Here is a 13,036-nt window from a genome sequence, read left to right on the forward strand (position 1 = left end):
GCCTCTGAGAGAGTCGACTCCGCAAAGTCGGGAGTCAACTCCGACCCTGCGAGACGCCTCGCCAGGTGCCGGGGACGTCTCTAGACGTGCCAATTCTTCCTGCGAGATGCCTCGCCAGGTGCCGGAGACGTCTCGGCTGTCCCTGATCTGTTTTCTTCATCTCAAAAATTCTTCAATAAATCCTTGAAAAATATGGGAACTTGCCTAGAAATTTCTTAACAATATTCTTAATTAAACACCTGAAATCCTCAAATAAATTGTTAAGATAAAGAAAATTATACTCTAGTGTTTTGTATTCATCAAAATCCATTAGGGGGTCAACAATATTTATGTTATATCTCTCTTGATAAGCCAGATATTTGGTGTATGTTTATGCAAATATTTGTCGGTTACTTGAGTTATATTGGATGTTTGAAAAGAGGTTTCGTAATTTTTGTTTTCATTTTGATATTGCTTATTGTTATTTTCAAATTATATTATTATATTAGTATGGATGTGCAGAGATTCTTACCGGGTTTTAAAGCTCACATCATATTTTTTTTCTTTTCTTTCCAATGTTGCAGGATGCTTAGTACATAACTATGATTGGGATCACGGGTGAAAAGATGAATAGATAGAGCAATATTGGTATAAGTTAGATAATTAAATTTTATAATTATACATATTTTGTTACTTGTTATGAATTGAGATTGTTATTGTTCATGGATATTGAGATTGCAATGAATTTTCAGGTCTTGTATATTCTCTGAAGCCTTATCCTAGAAAATGTGCGGTTGTATCATATGGCTGACTTGGGAGATAGGTTTAGGGCATGATAGATGTGGCAATGGCAACACGGATAATGATAGTGGCGATAGTGTGCTGCGGCAGTTATGATGGAGGCAGTGTCGATGGAAGTGGTAAATATATGAGTTTTTAATTTTTTAAAATATTGAGAGTATCCATACTTTCATCTTCTCTAATAATGGTGAAAATGATCTCTAAAAAACAAAAAACAAAAAATTAAAATAATAGTACCAAATATTTTTTTTATAATTTCAACAGCTTTATTTTTAAATAAAAATAGAAATAAAAGTATGCCGCCCAACCCTTAGAATCTCTCTTTTTTCTTGTGCTATGCTGGGACTCAATATGTTAACAAGTTGGAGAAACATGTGAGTTTTAACTTGCAAATATTTTTTATTTATCTAATTTTATTTTCTAAATCATAAGAGTACCACCATCTACTATATAATTTATGATTTGTTTATTTTCTAATTTATGGCTTTTTTACCGAGATCAATTTTTATTAAAGATATACAATTTTGTATGTCAAAAATTTTAATAAATAGTGGAGTGAAAATGTAGCCGAAGCAAGCTGACTGTAATAAATATAATATATATTTATACATTAAACAAAAATAAATATGAATATAAATAAATTGATATCCAATTCTCTGATATTGACAGGGCTCTCAATAAAATCTTATCTTGCTCAATCTGCTAAATGGGGAACGCGTCGTCCTTATCAATTATGTCAGCGACAAATGAGTTCAATCTGATCTGCTAAAAATAATAAGATCCAGTTTTACCTTCATAGAAGAAGAACTAAAAGCATGCGGTTCACATCACTCGCTATCAGGGTGTCACCGAATGATGGATACTTCGGCAGGTTTGCAATAAGATGCGTTATATCCCGTCAAATTATCGACCATAACTTGCAAATAATAAATCCGAAACCATCCCCAATGACTTGAACACATCACACATTAATTGCACCTTATCTATATTTTGCCTTCTACATAAAAAAAAAAAAACCTTTTGCAGTCGCCTACCCAGCTCGGGGATTGGTGATTTTTAGCATTTTTGATTAAAAAATTTTCATATTTGCATACCCGTTGCCATAGCCAGTATAGTATGAATCCTTGGGATTACATCTCTGACTTACGTTAAGCCCTATATTTGCAAATTTTTATATCACATCCCCTTGTTCTACCTCAATCCGACAATTTTCGCTTAGCGATTTTTTTTTGAATTTAATTAGTTCACAAAAATATTTTTTACTAAAATATTTTTTAAATATAATTTTTAAAAATATAATACATAAAATTTTTTTTTGGAATGTTAGGTTGATTATGAAAAAGTAGTATATTGCAGAGTGATCTATATTTTGTTAAGTATTTAATTTTCTAAAAAAATTGCCTGAGATACGTATTATATTTTTAGTAAAAAAAAAATGCTATCTGTGAATTTCGATGGCTTATGACTATTTTTGAAAAAAATACTCCAATTCTCAATAGGTGCTAAAATAACTTTTTCATACCTGTCATAATTTTTTTTAATTTTTTAATAAAAATACTAATTTCTCAATTTTATTTTAAAACTCTAATAAAACAATATTTTTTTTTATTTATTATCTATTTATTTATTTATTTATGTATTTATTTATTCGAACCAAACGAGCACTCGGCGCAAGGTATGGAAAGCCCCGTTGGCGGGCTCTCATGCCGCGAACGTGAGAGAAACCGTACTGCCCAAAGAATGGAAGCGTTCGAGATAATGCATGCCCTGTCTGCTTCGATAAAAATATCCAAAACAAGTCAGCGACAGTTGAAGCATTGATTGCAGTTTAATAAAACAAATTTCTGGTCGCACTGGTAGATGGCACAACTTGGATGCATTACACGGGAAGTGGGCCCCTAAGCCAGCCACGTGTACTTGACGGGCGCCCCATGAACCGCCAAATCGACCGCCGGGGAATCGGGATTGCTTATCCCAATCTCCATCCCGCGAATTCGGATAACCGGACCCGGTCCGGTTTACATGCGGACATCGGGACCCGGTCCTACCAGATGTGGACTCTGATCGGTTCCCCAAACTCGGGTCGCTGGATCCAACTCGATCTGAACCGGGCCGAGCATATAAAAAATATAAACCAAGATAAAAACCGTGGGCCGAGATTTCCTTTCCGAAAGAAATAAAACCAGGCGAGAGCCGGCGTTTGGGAGAAGAGAGCGAGGGCGGAGGGCGAGAGAGGAGAAGGCGAGATGAGGATGTTAGGGGCGATCGTGGAGCACCCGGAGGAATTGTACCCGCTGGTGAAGCTGAAGATGGCGGCGGCTCGGATCAAGAAGCAGATCCCGGGGGAGCCCCACTGGGCTTTCTCCTACACCATGCTTCAGAAGGTCTCTCGGAGCTTCGCTCTGGTCATCCAGCAGCTCGGCCCCGAGCTCCGCAATGCCGTAACCTCTCCCTCTATCTCTGATCCTTGTTGCCCTGTTAGCTTCTTGGATTTCTTGTTGGTTTTCGTGTTTTTGTTCATTATAGTGTTGGATTGGTAGTCATTGTTGTTTCTTTATGTGATCTTGGCATCAGAGGACTCTGTAACGTGCAAAAGTTTGGTTTGTATTATTTCTTTTTTAATTTTTTTTAATGATGCTCCGCAATGCCGGAACTTCTTTCTCCATCTCTGATCCTTGTTTTACCATTAACTTCTTGGATTTCTTGTTGGTTTTCGTGTTTCTGTTCATTATAGTGTTGGATTGGTAGTCATTGTTGTTTCTTTATGTGATCTTGGCATCGGAGGACTCTGTAACGTGCAAAAGATTTGGTTCTGTTTTATTTTTTTTAATGATGCTCCGCAATGCCGTAACCTCTCTCTCCATCTCTGATCCTTGTTGCTCCGTTAATTTCTTGGATTTCTTCTTGGTCTTCATGTTTCTGTTCGTTATAGTGTTGGGTTGGTAGTCAGTATTGTTTCTTTATGTGATCCTGACATCGGAGGACTTTGTAACGTGCAAAAGATTTGATTTTGTTTTATTTTTTAATGATGGGTTTTATGTTTTTTTTTTGAGTTAATTTGGTTTCTGGTAGTGGTGTCTATGAGCTTCGGTGTGGTAAGAACGCTTAAACTATTAGCGATGATAATTAGATCCTCTTCTTGTTTATGGAGGCTGAAGTTATCTCGTTCAATCACGTTCTCTGAATAGGTTTATATTGTCTATGTATGTTTAAAACGTTCTCTTCTTTCTCGTTTTCTTCTCCCTTTTTGCTATAGTTTTGGATTGGTAATGAAAGTTCTTTCTTGATTCAACTTTGGCTTCCAAAGGACTCTTTGATGTGCAAAAGATTGTTTTCTTTTTTCACGGTGACAGGTCTTTTATATTTCCTCAAGGCAATTTGAATTTTGGGAGTATTTTTTGTGTGGTTTGTTGTGGGAACAATAATTAGTTCATCATCCAAGATGACAAGATTTTCTTTCTTGTTTATGGAGATGCCCGTAGCCAATTTTTCTCGATCACATTCTTTGTATCTTGGTGTGAATATTAGATTTGCCCTTATTCAACTCCTGAATATTTGCTTTTTTGTTTACATAGTGGCAACCAACTGATAGTCAAACAAGTGAGGTGGTCATGCTAGGATCAAAATTTGGCTCGAATTTGGATCCCTTCATTAGAAACAAGCTGAGCTACAGTTAGATTTTGCTCACTCAATTTTGGCTTGATTATTCTCAAGATAAGAACAAATAAATTATTAACCTTTAAAATCTCTTGTTTTAGTTTGAAGGACGTTTTAATTTTTATTTATTGAAAAGACATGATTTACATAAAAATGTACTTCATCAATATAATTGAGATAAATTCATGGTAACTAACTCCAAGTATTTGTAAAAGTGTTTGAGAAATGTTAGATTCTTTTCAGGCTTATTAAATCTGCTGTTCATGACAGTGCTTATATTTGACTAGAAAGTAAGTTAGCTGTCTCAGGTTTGGCACGATGCATAATGAATTAAGATTGAGCTAGAGCTGGCTTACTTGAGGTCAGCTTGTTCACATGCAAATTACATTTTTTTCAGGGGTTTACATTTAAATACAGTAGCATTTACTAGTGGTTATGCCACCAAAAAAAAAAAAAACTTTCATTTTTATCTTTGCTTGCAATTAGCATTTTTTTCAGGGGTTTTCATTTAAATGCAATAGCATTTACTAGTGGTTTTTAGTGGATATGCCACAAAAAAATTTCATTTTTATCTTTGCTTACTTCTTGTATCACTACTTCTTACCTTATATGCTCTCTTTTTAGCTTTTTCATTAAACAAAAAGGAGGAATGCTGAGACTTAAGACTTTGTAAATGAATTGATATAGTCCCTAACTTTGGCATCCGCAAAATTGATGTTTCTTTTAAAGTAATGTTACCACATTTTTCTTTTAAAGTGATGTTGTTACATTCTTTTATTATATTGCTTCCAATTTCTGTCATCATTCCCATGAGTTAGATATAGAAAGCATAAATAACTATGAGAATAACAACCCTAATTTGGCTCTATTGTTTGTGTAGGTTTGCATTTTCTATCTGGTTCTCAGAGCCCTCGATACTGTTGGTCTGTTTCCATCATCTTGACTCTTATGTTTTATGGTCGAGTCTATTTTCTCAAACCAAGTATTAACCACAATTAATTTTTGGTCCTCACAGTTTTTTAGATCATTGCATCAGGTTATGTATATTGAAATGTTTCCTGGGGATATATAAATTTCTTCTTGCAACATAACAAGCTGAAGCACAAAACAAGTACGCGGCGAAAAACATGCATCTATATGTTTTAGTATCATCACTCGGTTATTAACAACAAGATATAATGTTTCAATAGATCAGTTATTTCCCAACTGATACAGTGAACTAGACCTGTGCTTTCTATGTTCTCATTTAGATTGAGAACTCAAAGCCTTTCTTTGAAGGTAATATAATTTTTTCTTTAAATTAGTTAAAAATCAAGATAAAGAGTTCTATATAATCATTTAGGGGCTCATTTTTGTGATTGGTTTTGCAAATCCAGAACTAGATATCTTAGCTCCCTAAGTAGCTATTTGAAGAATTTGGTTGATATTACTGTGAAAAACTAGACTAGCGTCACAAAATCTTGGTAAACTTTGGTGAGTATGAGAACAAGCGGCACACTATGAGCCCTTGATTGGTCAGTCCTCATAACTTAATATTGTACGATCAAATAGTATTATGAATGCTAAATAGCTACTTAGGAGTAGCTGGGGAAATAGCCCCATTAATATCAATGTAGTTACATTGTCAACACCTGCTTCACGGCCAAATGTTGGAGATTTACTGGTCAACTTCATGGAAGGACGGCCTCAAGATTTCCCTGATGTCTCAACTTCATCATCAACTTCTTGTTTAAGATGATATCAAGGAGAAGCCTTCTCCTAAAAGGTGCCCTGATCTTAAAGAAAAAAAAACTTCAAGCTGCTGTAAACACAGCAATAAGTACAGTCAAGGAAAAAGGGAGAAGCAAAAGATATTCTTCATTCTGACAATCTCTTGCACAATCATTACATGTTTCAGATTGCTATATTTCCTGTGGAAATTTATGAAGATTGAGCTTCTCCTCTAATCCTGCTATTCCTAAACAATTGGCAGAGGATGATACCAGCATACCTTCTGACATCAAAGTGCCAATTCTGGAGTCCTTTCATCGTCACATATATGACCGTGACTGGCATTTCTCATGTAAGGGATGTAGTCTTGTAAATGCATTTTGTCTCATTTTTTCATGAACTTATTTTATATCTATTTGACCAATTTTCAGTACCTGTAATCTTTCATATTAGAAACCTTTTTCTTTTGCGTAGATCTTAGATTTGACTGCCTAAATCACTGTGAAACAGGTTGTCATGCATAATCGTTTTTGTCACAATTGTGTGCACACATAAGCACCATATTCTTCATATTTCATCTTTCACATGTAGTTCAATTAGAGAACATACAAATTGTATACTTTGACTGTTCTCTAGCACTGACTAGTTAGAACATAAATTAATCCTACTCTAGTAATTATTAATAGAATGTACCTGATAATACTGTATGCAGAGTCATAACAGAATAAATGAATGGCTTATGCCTATGTTTGTTTTTGAGCTGTTGCGCCTCTGATATAAAAGCAAATGTTTTGGAGAAACATGAAAAACCATTAGTTTTGGGACAGTAAGATATTTGAATTTTTATGCTGGAGCTGAAATTATGGACAATAACATTATCTTTGAAATGAATAAAATAGACATTAACAAAATGGGCACTTTACATTTAGACTAGATGCAAATTTATTGTTATTCCAAAAATAAGAAAATTTTGGGTTGTAAAAATTTGTAATTTTGTGTCGTTCTTTGCTAATGGATCAGATGCCTAAGGTAAACATTGGTTTCTTCCTTGTAGAATAATCTTTCTAGTAGAATTCTGGAAAGTCAACATAATCTTCTGTCTCATTGTTGCTTTAAAATGCTTGGTTTTGCTAATTAAATTCTTATTCAATGTGCCTTTTATTTCTGTAGAATGATATCGTTCAAGACCAAAAATATATAACTTAGGTACTGAACTTACTTTGACTTTATTTCAAGTATACATTGCATGTATTTTTCATGGATTTAATCAAACAACCAAAACAAGAATACTTGTTTTTCCTCAGGTAGGTTTGACTTTTGCTTGCTAAGAAAGAATTTAATTGTTATGACCCAAAAGGTTCAAATAAGATCAATTTTCAGATCAAAACTGAAAGTAAAATTGGCAGACAATAAGTTCTGCGCAACAATATATTAGAACTATTGTAACAAAAAAGAGAAATAACAGAGAAATAACTTGGTGGTCTTAGATTTGGTGGCCAACTTCACATAGATTGCAGAATTTAGGAGAGTTAAATTTGCTTGGCTGCTTGCATTTTTTAAAAGAAAATTCTTAAGTTTTTTGGATTTTAGAGGAAGGATGGGTTTTCTGTTCTTTATTGTAGACCAGAATTAATGCAGTTCCTCCACATATGAATAATGGTGTAAGCTGGAGCTAGAAGTTACAAAGATCAGCATGCATGAGTACCCTCGTGGACCAAAGACAAATGATCTTGAGGCACATCTTGGGGCTCATAAGGTGTTGCAAGAAACCAGTGCTAAGTATGATTGTATCAATAGGATTATAGTGGACATAAGTAACAATATCCATAAAATTTTGGTTGAACAAGTTACTCAAGCATCTGATGTGGTGCGGATGGCTGAGGCTTTGAAGATGAGTGACTAATTTGTTTTTGAGCTTATAAAAGTGGGATCAACAATCCAAATAACTGGTGGTCAAAGATTAATGATTCAAAAATCCTATGTCCAATGCTTCATTAGTTGAAAATTCATCCTAAGCCCAGAACATGGAAGATCCAATCTGACGATGCAGAATCAACAATTGCAATACAAATTCTATGAGCCATCTGATAACATCCCCCGAGATGCATGATTGAACTCATTTGGAAGGTGATCAACTACCTTAAGATTGATGATTGAGGGTTGTTTGGGCATCCATCAAGCAGGTTGACAACTACTCAGGAATGTGCAAATTTGGAACTTTAATAAATCATGTTGATCCTATGGTAGAACATGGACTTAAAAAAATCTTCCAGATAATTAGCTAGGACCCATGCAACCGAAGCAAATCTGTGGTTGGATAAGTCATTTTGGTTAAAATTTAGTTTTAATTAATATATGTTTGTATTTTATAACATATGTAACTTACATGGGGATGAGCCCCTTCTTTTGGACAGGTTAGATGTACCGTGTGAGCTTGTTTGATTACAATTATTGTAGCTTAAGGTTTTCTAATGGAATGAAGGGAGGTAACAGTTATATAGTTGCGTTATCTATTGGTAAGCATCGGTTAGGTGCTATGGTAAGTCCAGTCAAATCAATAGTTTACATTAAATCTAGGTTTTGAGTGGTTCAAGTCAAATAGGCCTATATAGCCATCTCAAGACATTGAAGAATGTTGGATAAAAGTTATGTTTACTTTCTGTTTTTTTCCTTTGTTCTTGCATGGTGGATCCTTGCTTAGATTTAGTCATTTTCTGGTTAAGGATTTGTCGCTAAGATCATGAATATAAGGTATTGAAGTCTTTGTTCTCTTAATTCTTAAATATATGGTATTGATTTCTTTGAATGTATATCGTGAAAGACTTGCTAATTGTAATTCCTTTTTGTTCTTTTCTTTCCTAGGTGGAACGAAAGACTACAGAGTTCTGATGGATAAATTTCATTATGTTTCAACTGCTTTCTTAGAGCTTGGTGCAAGGTCTTTTCTTTTTCAGATACTTGTTTTATGCAACTATTTTCCAAAAGTCACAGATGTTTTATCATCGATACTAGTCTTTTCTATTATGCGGATATATATATTACTATTTTACTGCCCTTTCAGTTTCGGGCTGGATCTGTTGGATGTAAAATACAGACAGCTAGAAAATTTGGTTCCTTCCACTGGTTGAGCAACAATGTAATGACATGCCTTTCATAATTGTTTTAAGAATGAAAAGGCCTAATTGTTTAAGCACCAGAAGTACGGTTGTTTAACCCTTTTTTCTTTGTTTTAGCTAGTTATGCAATGATGAAGTTGTTAGGTCAAGGGTAGAATAATAAGTACATAATCTCTCTACAAGAGTAAGAGTAGGGGAAATCTCCTTATATAAAGCAACAATTTTTCCACCCCACCCCCATACCCACATAGAGAAACTAAATAAAAAATAAGGAATTGAATTAAGTACATTTCCTGTCCGCTGAAATAAGTCTCCTTGCATATGTGAGCATCGATATATGTAAGGAGTACAGGCTAATGGTGGTGCATCTATACACATTTCTTCTATACGCTGCATATCGACCTTTGCTTCTCCTTCGAAATGCATTAATTTCCTTCCAGCCAAACACCTCACCCAGTGGCGTAGGAACCTGTCCATGCAAATCTCTATACCATACGCTGGAAAAGGTATACTATTTTACTACAACTTCTGGTAAAAACCACTGGCTATCATTGTGAAATTTAGGGTAGAAAGCAAAACAAATCTGTAAATTTTTTGCTGTCCCTTCATCCTTCTTAGAAAGGACAATGCTATTGGATTGGAAACTCGAACCCCTTACTTCCATGTCATTTTGAGTTAGATGAAGCCAACCAACAAAAGCTTGCAATTGTGCTGAAATAAATGTATTTCAATATGCTTGTGTGCATGTAATATGTTCATCCACTTTAGTATATGGAAGGATATCCAGTGACGAAATTTACAACAGCTTATTTCTCATTATACCAGCCATGCAATGTCAATAGGTGCTTTTTTCTCAATAAGGATTTATTTCCCAGTCAGTATGGTTTCAGGATGCTTGTCTACTGACAAAGGATATGCTCTTTCATCTTGGTATGGCCTTATTTTTTTACCTATATTTTTCATTTCTTTGATGCCTGTTAATGTTGTTTAGGGCTTTTTATATGTTTGTTTAGGACCACAAGAGGTTTCAAGTGCATGATTGGGTTTATTGTACTGGTGTTGATCCCAGCACCAAGTGGGAATTGCTCTTTTTTTAAAGCTTTTTTTTTTTTTTGTATGGTGCTTTAGTTTTAACCAAGCTACATCAGAAAAAGATATCCATAAGTTTATTTTGGCATTCCCGGGTCTTTTGACCATGTCCCTTCTAGTCTCAGAACTAGCTGGTATTGGACTGTCCCAGGATCTGGCCTCTCATGGGTTGAATCTGGAGCACCTGCTATGGATGAGTACTGATTGGGGCCTAAAACCTTGCTTCCAAATGTTGCTATTAAGGCTATGGAGCTACGTATATTGAATTTCTTGATCAATTAAAGTAATACTTATTTATTTATTATTCATATGTAAATATGGGTTAATCATCAGCATATGTATTTCTATATTAATCCCCAGTTGTTGTCTCTATTTGTCAGGTTGGGACAGTGAAATGGTTCATATACACTCCTTTTTCTTATTTATGTACCCCCTCATTTGATCCTTTCCCTTTCTCCAAAGACAGAAACAAGAAGGGATAAATCAACTAAATATTAATGTATTAAGTAATACTTATTTATTTATTATCCATATGTAAATATGGGTTAATTATCAGCATATATATATATATATATATATATATATTAATCTCCAGTTCTTGTCTCTATTTGTCAGGTTGGGACAGTGAATTGGGTCATATACACTCCTTTTTCTTATTTATGTACCCCCTCATTTGATCCTTTCCCTTTCTCCAAAGAGAGAAACAAGAAGGGATAAATCAACTAAACATTAGTGTATTAACATCCCCACATAAACAAATTATAAATAAAATTTAAATTGTATTATTGGTTAATAGGATCATGTCCATCCCTTAAATATTCTGTAGTTGGGCTACACATGGGTTGCACAAATCTGGATCCAGTAACTGTTGTATTTTCTCATTTCCATTGTATTCTTTGATGCAGTGCATCACTTGATATATGTCAATGCAGGGCCTGTGAAAATATTTTGTAGCTGTTCATTGGCTATGTTACTGATTACTCAGATTGATTCTGCTAACTTACTTCACAAGACTTTCAGGCTATTTAAACTTCTTTCTGTATTCAAAATATATCAATCTATAACTAGCATAAGTCTAACTGTATCAGCAAAAGGAATGACCCTCTTGGATATTTGGAGCTTCTCATTCCACTGTGATCAATGACTTGGTTCAGAATCTAATGTTTCTATTCTTATCGCATATAACAAATTAGGCTGTGAAAAATTATGCAAATAGTCAAGTCTTTCAAAATCAATTAAATGAATGTGCATGCTTAAGTGTCAAGTCTGTTTTATATTTTCAATATCTTTAGGAATGTGCACTGTATTTTATCTTCATCATGGAGTTACATCTTACCATACCTTTGGTACTTCTGGAAAATTCTCATAATTATAATTGTTGCAGTCAATAGAATGATATGAAATTATTTATAGCATCATGCATGTGGTGTTATTCCATTGCTTTGTTTGCACAAACCTGTGCAGATTTGTTCATAAATATATGTATGGAATGTCGGAATGCCTGGAATTTTCTGAAGCAGTGGTATTTTTGGATATGAAACACTTGAATATATATATATATATATATATATATTTCTGTTGGTTTGATATGAGAGGAGTCTTCCAGAAAACTAGGCTACTACGCTAGGCTGGTCCTACAAATTAAATAGATTTAGATTTATTTGATAACTTTAACATCTTAAAATAAATTACCTGACTTTATTATCATATTCTAATTACGCAATGCATTTCAAAATAAAATGTGTTCCCTTTTTGACCTCCTGTCAGTTTTTAACATCTCTCTTTCATTAAAAAAAAATAATTTCCAATATGTGTTATATGTATAACATTAATGTAATATTTACCTGGACATTGGCCATTTTGCTGTCTAAGTTTAGAAAATTCCAGATGGATAGATTCTTTGTTAGGCATATGCCATACTTGTTTGGTCCATTCCCAAATTTGTTTAAGGCTCATTTGGCCTTTCTTTTTAATTGTGAAATGAAAATTGTAACTGGATTTAGGGATTTGAGTTGAAACAATGGCAAGATTGGACTTTTAAGGATAATGTGTAGCAGCCTAGCGCAGCCCAGTTTTCTTGGGCTTGTGGGCCGACTCAAAGAGGCCAGGCCCAAGCCTAACTGTGCCCTATGCCACGATTCGGATGGAGGGGAGACTCCGGTGGGAGTCTTCTTCCTTCCTTGACGTTTGGCAAAAATTAAAGTTATCTAGGCAATCCAAGTTCGACTAGAACTCTAGGATTTCGCCTATTTAACTCATCCTCTTCTATTGAAAATCATCCACAATGAGTCCAAGAATCTTCGCCGATCTTAATGATCTTGCTCTGAGTCTCCTCGTTTCGTCGTCGGGAATGCCGTCGAAACTTCGTCGGACTGAGGTAATGTATCAAGGTTCTTCCTCTTGGTTTTCCGATTTTATGGCCGTCGTCATCGCTTGATCTGGGGCCGACGAGCCGCCGGAACGCATGAAACAGGGCAGTCCCTATTTCGCCTTCCTCTTCCTTCGAACTTAACTGCTGCCGTTCGCCAGTTTGACTAGGGCTGCTGCCGCTTGTGGCTGCTGACAAGTGGGGGCTAGGCTGCCATGGCTGCCCCCTTGGACATGCAAGGGGAAAGGAGGGAAGGAAAGGAGAAGGGGACGACGAGCCTCCCTATTTGTGAAGAGAGAAGAGAGAGGGTTTCTCT

General features: G+C 35.1%; 1 protein-coding gene across 5 annotated transcripts in view; it reads left to right on the forward strand.

Moving 5' to 3' along the window:
* The first annotated feature begins 2,933 nt into the window (after nt 1-2,933).
* The window catches only part of LOC103711437 (squalene synthase 1-like), a 59,577-nt gene continuing 49,474 nt past the window's right edge, over nt 2,934-13,036 (forward strand). For 3 of the 5 annotated variants that reach the window (XM_088720963.2, XM_008797574.6, XM_088720964.2), the window contains exons 1-4: nt 2,934-3,221; nt 5,318-5,360; nt 6,410-6,499; nt 9,010-9,085. In XM_088720963.2, the coding sequence (XP_088577089.2) occupies nt 3,027-3,221; nt 5,318-5,360; nt 6,410-6,499; nt 9,010-9,085 (404 nt within the window). In that variant the 5' untranslated portion in view covers nt 2,934-3,026. The other 2 variants (XM_089930441.1, XM_088720965.2) reach the window with 2 other exon arrangements.

This window comes from Phoenix dactylifera, chromosome 1 (assembly GCF_051530095.1).
Source record: "Phoenix dactylifera cultivar Ajwa chromosome 1, Ajwa_hap1_PhDact_Kaust_v1.1, whole genome shotgun sequence".
Lineage (NCBI taxonomy): Eukaryota > Viridiplantae > Streptophyta > Magnoliopsida > Arecales > Arecaceae > Phoenix > Phoenix dactylifera.